Genomic DNA, 19839 nt, shown 5'->3' with positions numbered 1-19839 from the left:
TCCTCTTGTCTTTGATGCATTTGTTTCTGCATCGATTCAAATTGAGTAAAATGCTCCAGGAGGGGATCACTGGCCGAGGCAGAAGCGAAGGCAGAGGTGGAGTCTGAGGCTCGAGTTGCCTTGGGAGCTCGGGAAGGGCCAAAACTTACGGGCCCCTTTGGATGCAGCAACCCCTCCTCGGGCCAAACGGGAGCTCCAGCGTCTCGGCAAAGGGCAGTGACTGTGGCAGGTAAGAACAACTTCCATTTGCCTCGGTGCGCACAGTCAAAGATCTCTTGGGCCAATACGGTCCCAACATCAACAGGTAGTCCTCTCTGCAGGCAAAAGAGCATGTATGCACGATCCCGATTCACGGTGGAATCATGCGATGTGGGGCAGAGAGTTGTTTGGACAAATGAGTATAAGCATTTCATATCATGCTCCAGCTCAGTCCTCCGAAAACGCAGATTTCCCTGGTCATCTGAATCCCAAACAGAGTCGGGTTTAGCTACTACGGCCATAACTTCTTCTAATTCATCATCGGTCACATGCCCTTTGCTAGGTGTAAAATCGCACTGAACTGATTCCAATTCAAACAGACTGTTAATGACTACAGCAGAGAATGGTACCACGACCTGCCATACGATGACCTCGATTGGCCATTCATGAGACAGAAAATTGGCATAAAATTCCCGGACAATCTCCATCACTGCAGGCTCAGGTTGCACACAGAAATGCTCCCAGTGCCTATCACGAATCATGGCATGCACCCACTCGGGCAGCTCATCAATCCCAGCTGCATCGGTTACCAAACCCCTCTCCATGTAAAAATTCCTGGTGGCCACGGTATTGTGGTACTTTGTCTCTGCCGTTTGACAATAAAACTTCTTGACTTCATGGAAAGGTTTCCTTACCTTATGCGCCACCTGTTTCCTTACTTGGCTCAGACATATGCACCATCGTGCTTTCCCAAGGAAACTCCTACCTCCAAGGCATTCCTTAACCTTGACAAGGTTCCAATCAAAATACATCACTATGCCGCCAATCAAGACAATTCCGAGTCCAATTCAGATAATCTTTGAATACTCTTTTCACCTATTTCACAAGAATACTTTGGCATTGAACAAACCCTCAACACATAGCTCAACATCCTCTGTGTCCTTATCTAATATAGTAGCAACCTCCTGCCTATCCTCTTCCCTCTGATCTCCTGCTGGTAATAACCAGATCGAAGATCCCTAACTGTCCCCGATCTTTAGCTGGTAATAACCAGATCAAAGACCCTTAACTATTCCTGATCTCAAGCTGGTAATAACCAGGTCAAAGATCCTCCTTGAAGAATATCATCCTACTCAACAATTGAGACCTTAATTCTCTCTGCCTTGTTAAACCGTTCAATACAGTGTCTTAGATCTGATTCCATTACTGACACTAGTCTTATTACCATTCCATCTCTTTACGCAGATGTATTCCTTGACAAATTTCTTGGATACTCATCTGGAATCCCACAAACTAATCCAGTCTATCTTAACCCACTGATACAACTCAAATAGTGTTCATCATACTAGCTAAGATTCTAATCTTTCCCCTGCAACGGATTTCCCACTCCAGGTACAACTACTAATCACTGCGAGAATCTCCCCTTCTAAACTCAAGAGTTACTGCTCCTTTCTTACAACCCATCACTGTTCCCTATACTTGACCAATTCTTCATACTCAAAATCCTTAAGTTATGATTGTCTTCGGGGATACTTCAAGTAGTAACTGATATGTTCATTGTTTTTAGCATGCTTCCAATCAAATCCCTTCGTACCTGATCTCTTCCCTTCCTGTAGCTTAACCTTGAATACCTTTGAAGAGTGAAGTTAAGACCCTCTGAAACCTTACCTCTGACCCTGCTGCTTCAGTTGTGATATCATCAGTATAGTAGTCGTTCACGTTCTACCTCTAGCTGGGGAGTAGTTTATCCTATTACCATTGAATCTGAATGCAACCCATCCATGTCACTTCTCTATCCTCTGCTAACCAGACTTGCCCGTGCCATTGAAGTACTAAGCGATTAAGAACCCTTACTGTTAATACATCACACCCCTCCCGGTGCAAGTAATAATTCCTGAGATGTCTCTCTCCTTGATCCTTATCTAGTAATAACCAGATCGATGACCAACTCCTGAAGACATCATCCGGTCTTGTAGCGAGGCATTTAAGCTCTTCATCCCTAGTAGGCAATATCCACGAGTCCCACGACACAATATTCTGCCCAATACACTTACAAGCCGCACACCTTTCAGGTGATTCCATAATTCCTCAAGCTAACCTAATATCATTCCTCATAGCGTCCCTGATACCAGATCCTTCCATACCCAAGCTCCAAACCGTGCCCAAAAGCTGCATTCTCATTTGCATCCCTACTGATCAATTTAATTTCCATTCAGTCTAATCAATATACCTTAAGAGATGCTCATGACTGTCCAGGGTTGTCCCTTATGTAACACATTAACTTCCCTCAGCAAATACTCGTCTGAATCCTTCCTAATAGACACTCAGCACCAAGTCCTTCCAGTTTTTTTTTTCCAACCTGAGCAAAAGCTACCCAATCCACTGGCCACTTCCGAGGAACTAACCCTGGGCTCTAAATGAGTAAAATATCCCAATCTTCCCTATCCAAACCAGGAGCCATAAAACCACCAAAGGTTCTCATTTTATCGACCACTGAGTAACCACACTTACTAAGTTTCCACAAACAAAAATATCATCACCTGTATTCCTTTTATCTTAAGTAATGAGGCCCTCTCTCTACTGCCCAAACACAGACAGCCTTCTCAGTGTTTAACTCACAAATGACCGATCATCTTCGGCTACATCCATTTGTATCATAACCCAAAGTAGATCGACCAACCCATCAAACTCAACAATATATACTACCGCTATCTTACCACTTTCGACATTCTTTTACCACAAATGCCTAGTACGGCTACCCTGTCCCAGTTTATCCTTCTCATATCACTAAGAACGGAATTAGCCACACCCATTCATTAATTGATTCCTGAACAAACCCAAACCCTCCTCGAAACTAGAGGATAATACTTCCATTCAATAATTTTTGTCTGTTCCTCCTCAGTAACTTGCCTTTTTAATCCATCCAATTCATTCTATCAGACCTCACAACCTGACTCATATAGCAGCAAACATCTGTTGCGAACCTCCAGGGCAGGTGGAGGATTCCAACCCCCAATTGTCGTCTTCTATCCTTACCAAAACCAAAACTGAATCTGATTGACCACTCTCAATACATACACCCTGAATCAATCTGTCTTCGCCGACTAAACTTCTCAGCCCTGACATTTATACCCAAAACCATCTCAAGGCAGATCCAAATAACCATAACAATTAAACACATATAAAGCATATCAAACATCAATATTATGCATAAATTATCAAATTTCTTTATCACTAAATGCGTTCATACCTATTATGCCCTCCATGCCAATAAACAAGTATAGCATATAAGTTCAATTTAAACATGTAATAACCCGCAATCCATATATCATCATTATCCATGTATTCATCCACATGCAGGAGCAATGCTAATCAGCATGCCTTAATATCATCACACAGCAGTCAAGGGCCAGGCCCTATCAGTATCTCATGCTCCCTATTAATCATACCAATTAATACACTCATATTTTACTCAAGTACTTACGCACAAAATTTCATGTATTCACTACAAACCCCTGAGTCGAGCTTGTCTTTGGCGGCGAGTGTACATGTCCAGCTAATCATCAGGAACCCATAAACCCAAACGACTCTGATACCAAGTTGTAACGCCCTGGATAACCAAGACCGTTACACTGTGTGTTTAAAATAGTGCAAGACTTGCTAACTAAGTCATTCAGACAACGTGTAAACTCTATACCATTATCAGAGTAAGAATAAAAAGATTTTGGTCACAAACAGGCTATTTTCATTAAAAATGACGGTTTAATACATGGAGACTCAAAACAGGGTTTATGTGTCTTAGTTACAACAAATTCTAGAAGTTACAAATAGTTCAAGCCACTCTAATGGCAAAATATACATTTTAGGTTTCCGTTCCTGTACAATTTCTCGACCGTGGCGGCCGAGCAGCTGACGATGTACACCTCGCCCCCAGAGCTCTCCAACTCATGGTTGATTCAACCTACCCTTGCCTTAACCTGCACCATGTAGCACCCGTGAGCCAAGGCCCAGCAAGAAAGCATAATAACATAGCAAGATCAGCAACACTTATCTAATATTTTACAATGCTCAACTAAGAATTCGATATTTCATAACATTTATCCAATCAGTAATAACAGTTTGTCATCCAAACAGTCAACCAACTATATTCATAACACAATATTCACATTCATAGCCAATAGATTGTCACAACCATCAAATAACATTCAGGGTTGGCGCCCTTAGTCGCACCCTCTATTTAACACACTGTCTTCGGCTCATTAGGGCCGCCCCCAGTGTAATACTCACTGACTCCGGCCAGCTTAACCGAGCTCAGTGATAAATAAGCTGCCTCAGCTACCAGTGGCCGAGCCGCGCCCCAGTGCGCAAATATTGATTCCGACACCCTTAGGCCGGTAATCGCATGTCCCATGGCATAATAACACCATCACACGACATGATATACAAATTGAGGGAACTCTTAGTCCCATCATGTTCACATGGTTAATCACATTCACATAACAATGTATACAAGCATAGGGAACACTTAGTCCCAACCTAACCACATAATCAGGTGCAGCTTTCTTACCTTTCAATTCACTAGCTTTGATCCCTCGACTCCCTCAGCACGATCCCACTCGAGCCCTAGCGCTTACCTAATCACAATCATGGCCAAAGTCATAATAGATCCTCAAGTTTAAAACCTAGCCCCGGGGCCAATCCCGAACCCCCGGGAAGTCCTAGTTCCACCAAACAAGGTGGTGGAACCAAACCCCAAGCCCTAGGTCAAAAACCCTTGCAAACAACCCAAAAATCCCCTTCAGAAGGCAGGGTAGCGCTACAGCGCTCTTGGGAGGGCGCTACAGCGCTACAGACAGAAGCCAAAATCCCTCAGCAAACTTGGCCTAGCGCTACAGTGCCCAAAGGCTAGCGCTGAAGCGCAAGTCACAGACAGCCCAGCACCATTTTTCTCTTCTGCGATTTTTCTCAAACCAACTCGAACCAAAACTCTTCCAACTCTTTCCCAAACTCAAAATCAACCTCATGACCATACTCCACTCATCCCAAGCACCCCAAACATCTAGACCTTAAGCACATGCATCCACAAACTCAGAATTCACCATAGCCACTCCTAAGCTCCAAAACTCAATCAAATCCAGCTGAACAACAAAGTTAAAGTTTAGGCTTTATACCTTTGATAGAATTTCGACCACAAGCTGTCTCTAAACCTTCTTGGCTTGCCTCTCCTCAGTCTTAAGCCTGAATTCCTAGAGTTCCATCCAATTCAACTTAAGTACCATAGCTTAAAAACCAGAAACAAAACCAAACCAGTAACTGAAGAGATTATAGAACCTTACCTCAAGTGATGGCCTAATCCTGCTAAACCCTTGCCAAATCCTCAACCTTTGCTCAGTAACCTTGTGGCTTATTTGAACTAACTTCCCTCTGAGTTTTTCTCCAGAACTCCTCAAGAAATTGATGAAGAAAACATAAACCGACTTAGAGAACCCTCTCTGTTTTCCCTTCTTTCTTTTCCCTTCCTTTTCTTTCTTTTTCAGACTTCTCCAATATTCTACAAATCCCACTAACATAAAGCCCTGGTATTATTTAACTTCTGTAAGCTAAATGACTAGTATGCCCTCCCCCAATAAGTCTAAACCCTTTAATCCACTTAAGGGCATTTTAGTCATCTTACCCAATTTCCGTTAATTCCTCGAGTGTCTCTAATATTTCCCGCTTAATTCCCGATACCTAACTAGTTATCAATATTATTCCTCAATGTCATAATAGACTCCAGTATATTCGCTAAATTCCCATTTATACCCCTAAGCTCACCCCGAGCCAGGTATAAATCCCCGCCATGACTTTTCGCCACTTTGCTCGCTAGGATCGTCTCGAGTCACAGATCACAAATATATATCCACATAATAATGTGGTCTCCACATTAGCCTACCAATATACACACAAATACACAATTACGCTCTCAATGAGCCAAATTACCATAATACCCTCACAACAGAGTATATAGTCCCATGCATGCCTTTATCATCATATAATAATATAATAAATCAATTATGGCCCTCCCGGCCTCCTAATCAAGGTCCTAAACCTTATTAGGAAATTTGGGTCGTTACAAATGTGGACGGAGGTTCGTGTTTTTCTGTGTATGGGGTGGCTGGGTTCTCGGGTTGGTGGAATGGTGGTGGTTGGATGAGGTGCTTTTGAGGTTGGTGGTGGCGCTGGTTGGCGACGGGATACGTAGAGTGGGAGAGGGTGTAGTTGGCGGCGGCTGAGTAGTGGGGAAGCTGAAAGTGATGGCTTGAATTGGTAGGGTAGGGTTTTGATGGTGGTGGGCCGATGGAATGGGAAGTCAACACCAGGGAATGGGGCCTATTTGACTTGTTATTGGGGCCCAGTAAAATATTGTGCTGGAATGGGGCCCCATAATTGATAATGGCCTGCCTGTTGGGCCCACAAAGGGAGAAAAATAAAAGACAAGCCCAGTGGTTGGTCCGAACAGCTAGGAGTGTACCCAATGATTGCAAAATCATTATTTTTATATATTTTTTTTGTTTTTTCGTTTTTCCTTCGGACCATTCGACCTCTTGCTCAGCCCCGATACGAAATCTCCGTCTCTTTTTTTTTTAGGCCCATTTGATATAGCAAGGCTTCAGCAAAGCACCGTGCCGTCATGCTTGCTGCCCCAAATTGCTAAATGAATGCTGTATCAACTGGGCAACTTCCCCAACCCAGAAAAACAATAATGCCTCTGCCTAGACTCCTTAAACTCAGCCTATTCCCAGTTTTACCAACTCCTGGCTGACCTTTTTCTTTATTTTCTTCTTTTTTTTTTTTTCAAGTGGTAGTACACCCCAAACTTAGTTACATATATTATTTATTTACAATTGGTCTCTTTCACTCATGGGTTGCCCAAGTGTGATACAAGAAATGCAGGGCAACCCATAGTCTTTCTCCTTCAAGCATCCTTCAGACTGACGGAGGTCTTTTCTCTATCGACCTCCCCACCCCAGTAGTATTTCAGCCTCTGCCCATTAACCTTAAATTCTCTTCCAGATTTTTCATCTTTCACCAGGACAGCTCCAAATGGATACACTTCCATCACAGTAAATGGTCCAGACCAACGGGACTTAAGCTTTCCAGGAAATAGCTTCAACCTGGAGTTAAACAGTAACACTTGCTGATTTTTCTCAAATACTCTTTCCTTGATCCTGCTGTCATGCCATTTCTTCGTCTTTTCTTTGTACAGCTTTGCATTTTCATAGGAAAATAAACACAGCTCATCTAGCTCATTTAGCTGCAATTTCCTGGCCTCTCCAGCAGTTGAGAGATCCATATTCAGATTCTTTAATGCCCAAAATGCCTTGTGTTCCAACTCCACGGGAAGATGGCATGCCTTCCCATAAACTAGGTGATAAGGAGACATGCTTAAAGGAGTTTTAAAAGCTGTACGGTAAGCCCAGAGTGCATCATCTAATCGCTGGGACCAGTCCTTCCTACTGGGATTCACCACTTTTTCAAGAATTCCCTTAATTTATCTGTTCGAAATTTCCGCTTGCCCGTTGGTCTGTTGGTGATATGCAGTGGCTATTTTATGCTTTACACTGTACTTAGCTAATAAGGCAGCCAAGACTTTGTTGACAAAGTGCGTCCCCTCATCACTAATTAGTGCTCTTGGCATCCCAAATCGTGTAAAAACATTTTTATGCAGAAATTTCATTACCACTTTGGCATCATTCGTTGGACTAGCCACTGCCTCCACCCATTTCGATACATAATCCACAGCCACCAAAATGTAGAGGTTCCCAAAAGATTGAGGGAAAGGCCCCATAAAATCAATGCCCCATACGTCAAACAACTCAACCTCTAAAATGCAATTTAATGGCATTTCATTCCTTGCTGAGATATTTCCCACTCGCTGGCATCGATCACATCTTTGAACAAAATCATGGGCATCCTTAAATATAGAGGGCAAATAATAACCTGATTGAAACACTTTGGCAGCAGTGCGTTGTCCACCAAAATGACCACCATATGGAGCAAAATGACAGTGTTGACTGCGTTTTTAGCCAACGACGTGAGAACGTCAAATACGACAAGCCTTCAAGAGAAATAAAAACGACACAGACGGTATAATAAAGAAAATAAAGAACACACAAGAGATTTTTATAGTGGTTCAGCCCCGATTGTCAGTAATAGCCTAATCCACTTAGAGTTGTGATTTATATATCTGTACTCAAGATCAGATGGACTGAGCCAACTGAGTTTCTTCAGTACAAATTGCAAAAATACAAGAATTCCCTCTCTAGAATACTCAGACCCAACTTTCTCTCTCTAGAATACCCAGTCCCAATTTTCTCTCTCTAGAAAGAAGAAGCAGAAGAAGACCCCCTCTCTCATCCCATAAGCTCTCTATTTATAGGCCTGGGATCCTCAACTGATATCCCCTTTTGATAGGGATATTTTATTATATTTATTACATTTAAACATTCAAAATTCAAAATGTAACAAACCCCCCATTTGTGGGAAGAATGAGAGATTCCCGCGTATGTTGTTGAAGCTGTCTCTAGGAATCTTGACTTAGTCCCCTCTAGCTAGTTGATCCACCTCCTACTGACCACTCATGCAAGTGTTGGTCGGACGTGCATGGTGGTTGGACATGCATGGTGGTAGGACATGTTTTCGTGGGTTGAACGTGCATGGTGGTAGGACATGCACTTCTCTCCTCTAACATGGCACTCTCCTCTAGCATGCCATGTTCCTCCTTGAACCAATCTCCTTGGCTTCTCCTCGGACCAAGGTGGTCCGAGGCAACCTCCTTGGCACCTCACCTTGGACAACATTGAGGCAACCTCCTCCATGACATCTCACCTTGGACAAGTTGAAGGCATTCTCCTTTAGCATCTCCCAAACATGTCCGATCGAACATTGTATAGGCTTTCCTTATCAAAATCTAAGTCTCCATCCTCTTGCATGAGACTCCCCCTCCTTAGCTACTTACCTTGGACACGTTCGAGCCAACACTTAGGAAACCTTGGGAGGCTTGCCTCCTACACACCCTTGGGGTCTCTTAAGACCACATCCTCCTTGGGGTCTCCTAAGACCACTTTCTCCTTGGGGTCTCCTAAGACCACTTTCTCCTTGGGGTCTCCTAAGACCACTCCCCTTAGCTCTCCTAGAATGCATTCTCCTTAGCCTCCTAGGATGCATTCTCCAATTTTTGGGTATAACAGACAGTGTTCCAAGATGCTGGAAACTTCAATTTCTGGTACACATCTCCTCATTATACGGTCTGGACACTGTTTGTACAGGTACGGCTCATCCCAGAAATAAAATCTGATGTCATGTAAGAACTTTTTAAGTTGTTGTTTGGTGAAATCAGGTGGATGTACACCCCCAACTAAAAAGTTTACAACATCCGCATACCATGGTACCTGTTCTTGCTCCACAACCAGCAGATGTTCATCAGGAAATGAGTCTTGAATTTGTAATTCTGCCTCTAAATTGCTGCTGTGAGTGTTAGTTTCCAGCCTTGATAAATGGTCCGCCACTTGATTTTCTATCCCTTTTCTGTCTCGGATTTCCAAATCGAACTCTTGCAGCAACAAAACCCAACGTATTAGCCTTGGTTTAGAGTCCTTCTTGGCTATTAAATACTTGATTGCAGAATGGTCAGTATACACAATGACTTTGGTCCCCACAAGATATGATCTGAATTTTTCAAAGGCGAAAACTACAGCCAGCAGCTCCTTTTCAGTAGTAGTGTAGTTAATTTGGGCATCAACTAGCGTTTTGCTTGCATAATAAATAGAGTGAAAGATCTTGTTTTTCCGCTGCCCAAGAACAGTTCCAATGGCGAAATCGCTGGCGTCACACATGAGTTCAAAGGGTAACGACCAGTCAGGTGCTACAATCACTGGGGCTGTAATAAGAGCTGTCTTCAATCTTAAAAATGCCTCTTTACACTCAGCAGTAAACTCAAATGGCCTGTTTTGCTCCAGCAAGCTACACAAGGGTTTAGACACCTTAGAAAAGTCTTTAATAAAGCGTCTGTAAAAACCAGCATGTCAAAGGAAACTTCTTATGCCTTTAACTGTGGTAGGGGCTGGCAATTTCTCAATAACTTCCAGCTTGACTTTGTCAACTTCTATCCCCTTTCTAGACACCTTGTGACCCAATACAATGCCCTCTTGTACCATGAAATGGCATTTTTCCCAGTTCAGCACTAAATGGGTTTCTTCACATCTTTTTAACACCTTCTCTAAGTTCTCCAAACAGCCTTCAAACGAGTCCCCATAAACAGAAAAATCGTCCATGAAAATTTCCAAAATATTCTCTGCCATATTCGAGAAAATGGCCATCATGGACCTCTGAAATGCGGCTGGTGCGTTACATAACCCGAAGGGCATCCTCCTAAAAGCAAATGTTCCGTATGGGCAAGTGAACGTAGTTTTCTCTTGGTCTTCTGGTGCTATAGATATCTGATTATACCCAGAATAACCGTCAAGAAAACAGAAGAACTCCTTACCCGCCAAGCGATCCAACATTTGGTCAATGAAAGGCAAAGGGAAATGGTCCTTTCTTGTGGCTTTATTCAATTTTCTATAATCCATGCAGACACGCCACCCAGTAACTGTGCGAGTAGGAATAAGTTCATTATTGTCATTTGTTACCACCGTGACACCTCCCTTCTTAGGAACACATTGGACGGGACTAACCCAAGAGCTATCGGAAATCGGGTAAATTATGCCATAATCAAGCCAGTTGATGACCTCTTTTCTAACCACATCCTTCATCACGGGATTCAATCTCCTTTGCTGCTCTACAGAGTGAGTACAATCAGATTCCAGTAATATCTTGTGCATACACAACGCTGGACTAATTCCTTGAATATCGACCATTGTCCATCCAATAGCCCTCTTGTGCTGTTTCAGTAACTTCAGCAATGACTCTTCAGCAATAGGCTCCAGGCAGGAAGAAATTATTACAGGCAGTGTGTCATTTTCACCCAAGTACACATACTTCAAGTGGCTGGGCAGCGACTTTAAATCTAGCTGGGGTGGCTCTTCAACAGACAGTTTTGGTGGCTGGAAGTGCTTTTCTGGCAGATTCAAAGCCTCAAAAATTTTGTTGAATTTTTTCGCTGGTTTATAAGAATCCACCCAAGTAATTATCTGCTCTTCCTCACTACTAGAATCCTCAAAGTCTTCAAAAATCTGAGTACCCATTGCAGCTTTTTCCACACTTTTGTTAAGTCTTTCAGCTACTAGAGTGTCAATCACATCAATTTTTGAACACTCTTCAACTTCATCAGGAAACTTCATTGCTTTGAACACACTAAAAGTGACTTGCTGGTCATTAACTCGCATAGTAAGTTCCCCATCCTGCACATCAATGAGAGTACGCCCCGTAGCAAGAAATGGCCGACCGAATATAATGGGCACTTCTCTATCCGCTTCATAGTCTAGGATGATAAAGTTGGCCGGAAAAATAAACTTATCAACTTGTACTAGAACATCCTCTATTTTGCCCTCGGGATGAGCCATGGATCTATCGGCAAGCTGCAATGTAACAGTCGTAGGCCGTGCTTCACCAATACCCAGCTTCTTAAAGATAGACATTGGCATGAGGGTAATGCTCGCGCCCAAATCACATAATGCTCTTCCAACATCCCGACCTCCAATAGAACATGGAATTGTAAAACTACCAGGGTCTTTCAACTTAGGAGGGATCTTACTTTTCAACATAGCACTGCAACCCTCTGTAAGAGCTACAGTCTCAAACTCCCCCAATCTCCTTTTCTTCGTCAAGATATCCTTTAAGAACTTAACATAATTTGGCATTTGCTCCAGTGCTTCGACCAAGGGGATGTTAATATGCAGCTGTTTCAACACATCCAGAAACTTCCTGAATTGACCATCCTGTTGCTGTTTCCGAAATCTCTGAGGAAATGGAAGGGGCGGTTTAGGTCCAGAATTTACTGAAACAGATTGCTGACCCTTTGCTGTAGCAACTGGGCCAGTTTCAGTAACTTCCTGGGCAGTTTTGTTACTCGATTCTCCTTCGGTTTGGATTGAAGTGGGCTCCCCACTACCCTTTATTTCCTCCTCAGAATTTCCCAGATTTTTACCATTCCTCAGCTGAATAGCCTTACAGTGTTCTTTCCCATCTCGCCGTGGATTTTCTGTGTCACTAGGCAAAGAACCTTGCGGCCTAGTTTTTAATTCGTTGGCCAATTGTCCTAGCTGCATCTCAAGGTTACGAAGAGAAGCTGCTTGACTGTGTATTACTGCATCATTCTTGGCCATATATTCCCTCATTAGACTCGCCAAAGAATTAGATTGGGAGCCTTGAGGGTGTTGCGGTTGTGGAGCCCTTGGCTGCTGAGAAAAACCTGGTGGATAAGCTTGCTTCCCTTGTGCTGGTACGCCGCTGGAACTTGCTCCTTCACCCCCCCCCCCCCCCAAGACAGATTCGGATGCTGCCTCCAAGCTAGGTTATACGAATTTGAGTATGGGCCACTGTTTCGGTTAAAATTATGGTTTCCCACATAACAAACTGCTGCTGGGTTAGAAGGGCAATTGTCAAACATGTGCCCATCTCCACAATATACACAGGAAATGTCTCCACTTTGAATGGCAGCAGCTGGCTGAATGTTGTTCCCCAAACTCACATTTTTCAGAATATTAGTCATGGAGGCCATTTGGGCTGTCAAAGCTGTTAATGCATCTACTTCAAGAACTCCCGCCACCTTTCTACTTGTAGGAGCTCTAGTGTTTGACCATTGATAATTATTACTGGCTATCCTTTCCAAAATCTCAAATGCTTCGTTGTAAGACTTGGAAAGAATGGCTCCATTGGCTGAAGCGTCTAATACTATTCGAGAGGCTGCATTGAGACCATTGTAGAATGTCTCCATTTGTATACAATGTGGGATACCGTGGTGTGGACATTTTCTCAAAAGCTCTTTAAATATTTCCCACGCATCACTAGTGGACTCGTCTTCAAGCTGCTGAAAAGACATAATTTCGCTTCTGAACTTTGCATTTCTGGTAGGAGGGAAGTATTTGCGCAGAAACTTTTCAGCAAGATCATTCCAATTTGTGACGGAATCAGGAGGCAAAGTGTTGAGCCATGATCTAGCTCGGTCTCTTAATGAGAATGGAAATAGCTTCAGCCTTAATGCTTCTTCACTCACTCCTTGAAGCTTAAAGGAATCGCTCACCTCCAAAAATGAACGGAGGTGGAGATGAGGATCCTCCGTTGGCATCCCGCTGAACTGCCCCACGGTTTGGAGCATTTGAAACATCACTGGCTTGAGCTCGAATTGAGCTGCTTGTATTTCTGGCCTCACAATGCTTGGATTTAGCTCATTAAACATGGGGGCAGCGTATTCCCATATTGCTCTGGCTCTGTCATCCGCCAAAACAATGGGATTAGTGACTTGCTGGCCATCCCCCTCTTCATCAACATGCTCAGCCATAGTGCCTCGGCTGTTAGCCTTTTGAGCCTTCCTCCTTTTTCTGAAAGTGTGTTCGATCTCGGGGTCAATAGGAGCAAGTTCAAAGTCGTCTTGTTTTTTCATACACTGTAGGTACCTGAGATTGCACAACCCGAACCAACAAGGTTAAAAACAACCAAAATAAATTGTCAAATAGTTGATAAAACAGAATTTAATTTTAAAGTCCCCGGCAACGGCACCAAAAACTTGTTGTGAAAATTCTAACGATTAAAATATGTGCAAGTATACACAGTCACAAACAAGTAATACAGTGATAAAGTATCAAAGTTCGTCTCCACGGGAACTTTTAAACTAAATAAACGCAATATCAACTAAAAACAATTTAAAATAAAGTAACCCATTCAAGAGAATAATTGAGTGATTAATTCTGGAATTAAATGTAAATATTCAAATTTAATTAAACTAAAAATTAGAGACCAAATGAAGTAATTCTGCGTAAATTTCAGATGTGAGAAAATGGATCTGGGTGGTTAATTCCCCTCTGTTTCGTTCCAGTTGTTACAGCAATGGTTCAGCAATTATGTCAGAGTTAACAGATTTCATAAATGCCCAGCAAGTTTTTCCCAAAACTTACAGTATATCATCTATAACCCCCCTCAACACATTCCTGCATTAAATCAGGTTATAAAAAATCCAACAAGCACCAAATCTCCAGTTATACAAGGCAGCAAAATATTCCTATTCCACTACTCAAAATTACCTAAAACTAGGCAAGTTCTTGCATCAATTAAATGGGTTCAGCTGGGTTTTACTTTTCCAAGTTAGATCCAGCTTAATAAATGTTAAATATGGCCAGTACATAACATTCAATCAACATTCCAGCACATTTAATTGAACAATGATATAATTACTCTAACCATGCATTCAAAATATTACTTCATACAAAGGGTTCATAACCACCCAAATCTCTTAAAAACTTAGTTCATAACTGAAATTACAAACACATAACCAGAAAGTAGAAGTTCCATAGAGTTTGAGCAGAAAAACTAGATAGAAAATTAATACAAAATGAGAGGGAAAGATTAAAGAGAGAGATGAGTTGGTGAGCTCAAGTCCCCCTTAGTGCGTCTGCCTTCTTCTCCTCTTTTTGGTACTCCTTTCTTCTATTTTTGTCCTCCCTTTTCTCTATGTGTACTTCTCTGCAAAATGGTTAGATTTTCCTTCAATAATGGGTCCTTCCTTTCTTTTCGGCTGCCCCCCTCCTTTTAGGGTACTTGCTTTACCCTAATTAGAAAGTCAAAGTCTATCATGCCCCTCTATTCTGCCACGCCATCCAGTTGACTTAGTTGTACAAAATTATGGCCACCTCAGCGCCTATTATGTCTCATTAAATCCAGCTGGAAGTTAGTCATGTTTCCTTCCTGGGCTCTGCCAATTGCTACGTGGTAGTCGTTACAGCAATAATAGAACAGCAACATGCATTTTTCAAACTTGTTGTTCCCTTTTTGATTCCAAAGTTCCCGATCACCTATTTCAGCTTCCTTTCCTGCTTAGCACATACAATAAATTACATAAATCACTCAAACATATGACAATACGAACACAAGATCCCTTACTACACAGATACACTAAATTGAACGCAATTACAAGAAATAAAAACTCATTACTCTTTTGTTTGGTTCAAAAATCAAGTTTAAAGATATAAAAATAACTCTAAATCGTAGAGTTATCAAGCAGCAGCAGTAGGAGCAGCAACAGTAGGACGAGCAACAGCAGTAGCAGCAGCAGCAGCAGTAGTAGGATGAGCAACAGCAGTAGCAGCAGCAGCAGCAGCAGTAGCACAAGCAGCAGCACCAGCAGCATGGGCATCAGTAGTTGTAGGATAAGCAACAGTAGGAGCAGCATGAGCTATAGCATTAGCAACACCACCAGTACCAGCACCAATACCAGCAGTTGTAGCTACAAGAGGAGGAGTAGCAGCAGCAGCAGTAGTAGGAGCTGCACTAGCAGCAACTGTACCAGAACCAGCACCAGCAACAGTAGGAGTAGCAGCCGCAATAGGAGCAACAGTAGCAACGACAGTAGCAGCAGTAGCACGAGCAGGAGGAGCAGCAGCAACAGTAGCAGGAGCAGCAGCAGCAGCATTAGTAGCAATAGCCGTAGTAGCAGCAGGAGTAGCAGCAGTAGCAGTATCGGGAATAGGAGCAATAGCAGTAGCAGGAGCAGTAGCGGTAGCAGTACCAGTAGTAGCAGTAGCTGTAGCAGGAGCAGGAGCAGGAGCAAGAGCCGTAGCTGGCGCAGGAGCTGTAGCAATAGTAGGAGCATGAGCATTAACGATAGCTGGAGTAGGAGAAGCTGCAGCAGCAGTAGAAGCCACAGTAGCAGTAGTAGGAGCAGCAGCAACAGTAGCAGTAGAAGAAGTAATAGTAGGATCTGCAGAAGCAGTAGCTGCAGCAGCAGTAGCACTAGCAGTAGCAGGAGCATCAGCAGTAGTAGCACTAGCAGTAGCAGTAGTAGGAGCAGCAACAGTAGGGGCTGCATCAAGAGCATGAGCAGTAGCAGGAGCACGAGCAGGAGCAGTACTAGTAGCAGCAGCAGTAGTAGTAGCAGTAGAAGTAGCAGCAACAACACAAATAGTTGTAGCAGCGGTAGCAGAAGCAGCATCAGCAGTAGTAGCAGCAGTAGTAGTAGCAGTAACAACAATAGTAGCAGCAATAGTAGTAGAAGCAGTAGCAGCAGCAGTAGCAGGAGTAGCAGCACCAGTAGCATTAGTAGCAGTAGCAGGAGTAGTAGCAGTGGTAGTTGCAGTAGCAGCAGTTGTAGCAGGAGCAGGTACAGCAGTAGTACCAGTACCCGTTGCAGTAGCAGTAGCAGTAGCAGTAGTAGGAGCGGTAGTAGGGCCAGGACCAGTAGCAGTAGTAGTAGCAGGAGTTGGAGAAGTAACAATAGCTGGAGTAGGAGCAGCAGCAACAGTATCAGGTGCAGGAGCAGCAACAACAGTAGTAGGAGGAGCAGCAGGAGCAGCATCAACAGTAGCAGCATCATTAGAAGCAGGAGAAGCAACAGTAGTAGTAGGATAGGCAGTAGCAGCAGCAGCAGTAGGAGTAGCAGTAGCAGTAGAAGCGCAGCAGCAGCAGGACCAGGAGTAGTAGTAGTAGTAGTAGTAGTAGTAGGAGGAGGAGCATTAGTTGGAGGAACAGTAGTAGCAGCAGTAGGAACAGTAGCAGTAGCAATAAAAGCAGCAGCAGCAGCTGTAGGAGGAGCAGCAGCAATAACAGTAGGAGCAGAAGCAGCAGCAGCTGCAACAGTAGCAGTAGGAGGAGTAGGAGCACTGGCATTAGCAGCAGCAGCAACACCAGCACCAGCACCAGCACCAGCACCAATAGTAGTAGCAGTGGAAGTAGCAGCAGCAACAGAAGTAGTAGCAGCGGTAGCAGAAGCAGCAGTAGCAGCACCACCACCAACAGTAGTAACAATAGCAGTAGTAGTAGTAGCAGCAGCATCGGTAGTAGTAGTAGAAGTAGCAGTAGCAGCAGTAGTAGTTACAGTAGTAGTTGTAGTAGCAGCAGCAGAAGGAGTAGGAGTAGTAACAGCAGCAAAAGTAGTAGGAGTAGGAGCAGCAGCAGCAACAGTAGCAGGAGGATCAACAGCAGTAGTTGCACAGTAGCAAAAGCAGTAGCAGCAGTAGTTGCAGCAGGAGGAGCAGAAGGAGCAGCAACATCAGCAGAAGCAGGAGTAATAGTAGGAGTAGCAGTAGCAACAGCACGAGCACTGGCATTAGCAGGAGTAGCAGCAGCAGTAGTCGCAGGAATAGCAGCAGTAGTTGCAGCAGGAGGAGCATTAGCAGCAGCACGAGCACTGGCATTAGCAGGAGTAGCAGCAGCAGCAGTCACAGGAATAGTAGCATTAGCTGAAGCAGCAGCAGCACTAGCATCAGCAGTAGCAGGAGTAGCATTAGCTGCAGGAGTAGGAGCAGCAGGGGATGTAGCATTAGCATTAGCAGCACCACCAACACCAGCACCACCACTAGCAACAGTAGCAGGAGCAACAGCAGGAGCTCTAGCAGTAGCAGTAGCAGGAGTAGGACCAGGAGCTACTGCTGCTGTAGTAGACTCTCCTACCACTATTGATGCTATAGCTGTTGCTATCGTTACTACTGCTGCGACTTCTCCTGCTACTGCTCCTGCTACTACTATGCCTGCTACTGATGCTAGTGCTGCAGCTACTACTGCTGCTGCTCTTGATAATGGTGCTGCTGCTCCTGCTCTTGATAATGTTGCTGCTGCTACTCTAGCTACTATTACTTATCCTACTCCTACTTCTGCTACTGCTCCTGGTCCTGCTCATGGTCCTGCTACTGCTCCTGCTACTGCTATTAGTACTGGTACTGCTGCTGTTGCTGCTGCTCCTGCTCCAGCTACTGCTCTTGCTCCTACTCTTGCTACTGCTGTTGCTGCTGATGCTGCTGCTCCTACTGCTCCTCCTATTACTGCTGCTGCTACTGCTACTACAGCTGCTACTGCTGCTGCTGCTGCTACTGCTGCTACTGCTGCTCCTCCTACTACTTCTGTAGCTCCTATGTTACTACTGCTACTGCTACTGCTACTACTACTACTACTACTACTACTACTCCTACTGCTACAATTACTGTTGCTGCTCCTCTTACTGCTGCTGTTGCTGCCGCTACTACTACTGCTGCTACTGCTGCTCCTACTACTGCTGCTGCTACTTCTGCTGCTACTGTTGCTGCTGCTGCTATTGCTACTGCTACAACTAGCCATAATTTAATTCAAATCTCAATGTTGAGAAATTCTATTGCTAGTGCTACTGCCACTTCTACTGCTAGCCACAATGCATTTCACATCTCGATGCTACTGCTACTACAACTGCTACTGCTACTACTACTGCTAATGCTACTGCTACTGCTACTGCTACTGCTACAACCACTACTACTGCTACTGCTACTTCTACAACCACTACTACTGCTACTACTAGCAACAATGTAATTCACATCACTGCTACGACCACTACTACTACTACTGCTAGCAACAATGTATTTCACATCTCGATGCTGAGATATTATACTACTGCTACTGCAACTTCTACTACTGCTACTGCTACAACTACTACTACTGCTACTCCTAGCTACAATGTATTTCACATCTTGATCCTTAGATATTCTATTACTTCTACTGCTACTGCTACTGTTACTTCTCCTGCTACTGCTGCTACTACTACTCCTGCTACGTGTACTGCTACTACTACTGCTACTGCTAATGCTAGCCACAATGTATTTCACATCTCGATGCTGAGATATTCTACTACTACGACTGCTACAGCTACTGCTCCTACTACTGCTACTTCTCCTGCTCTTGCTGCTGCTACTACTGCTGCCCCTCCTGCTACTGCTACTGCTACTGCTGCTACTGCTACTGCTGTTACTGCTCCAGCTCCTGCTATTGCTACCACTACTGCAATTCTACTGCTGCTGCTGCTGCTTCTCCTGCAGCTGCTGCTGCTACCGCTCCTTCTCCAGCTACTGTTACTGCTCCTGCTACTTCTCCTACTAAAGCTACTGCTCATGCTACTGCTCCTACTCCTACTCCTGCTCCTGCTACTGCTCCTGCAATTACTGCTTCTCCCGTTGCTACTGCTGCTGCTGCTAATGCTACTACTTTTGCTACTGCTATGGCTACTAATGTTGCTGCTACTGCTGCTCCTGCTACCATTGTTGCTGCTGCTCCTGCTCCTCTACTGCTACTGCAGATCATGCTATTGCTACTTCTACTACTATTGTTGTTGGTGCTGCTGCTACTGTCACTTCAATTCTATTGCTGCTTCTTCTGTTGCTGCTGCTGCTCGTACTCCAGCTACTGATACTGCTCCTACTCCTGCTACTGCTCTTGCTACTGCTACTACTACTGCTCCTACTCCTGCTACTGCTGCTGTTGCTGCTCCTGCTGCTACTGCTGCTGCTCCTGCTGCTGCTACTACTTCTGCTACTACTACTACTACTACTAATACTCCTGCTACTTCTTCCACTGCTACTACTACTGCTACTTCTACTAATACTGCTATTGCTCTTGCTATTGCTACTATTATTGATGTTGCTACTGTTGCTGCTACTGCTAGCCACATTGTATTTAGCAACTCGATGCTGAGATATTCTACAATTGTTACTA

The 19839-nt window shown here is 43.9% G+C and overlaps 1 protein-coding gene and 1 non-coding gene across 2 annotated transcripts; one reads left to right on the top strand and one right to left on the bottom strand.

The window, feature by feature from the left end:
• Positions 1-7153: 7153 nt before the first annotated feature.
• On the bottom strand, positions 7154-7621 carry LOC133824340 (uncharacterized). The gene has a single exon (XM_062257222.1). The coding sequence runs from the start codon at positions 7619-7621 to the stop codon at positions 7154-7156; it is 468 nt and encodes a 155-aa protein (XP_062113206.1).
• Positions 7622-13130: 5509 nt separating this feature from the next.
• Positions 13131-13237, top strand: LOC133828288 (small nucleolar RNA R71). The gene has a single exon (XR_009890916.1). It is a non-coding gene; the product is annotated as a small nucleolar RNA R71 (small nucleolar RNA).
• The last annotated feature ends 6602 nt before the right edge of the window (positions 13238-19839 follow it).

Source organism: Humulus lupulus, chromosome 3 (assembly GCF_963169125.1).
Source record: "Humulus lupulus chromosome 3, drHumLupu1.1, whole genome shotgun sequence".
Classification (NCBI taxonomy): domain Eukaryota; kingdom Viridiplantae; phylum Streptophyta; class Magnoliopsida; order Rosales; family Cannabaceae; genus Humulus; species Humulus lupulus.
This window is presented reverse-complemented; position numbering and strand designations above follow the sequence as displayed.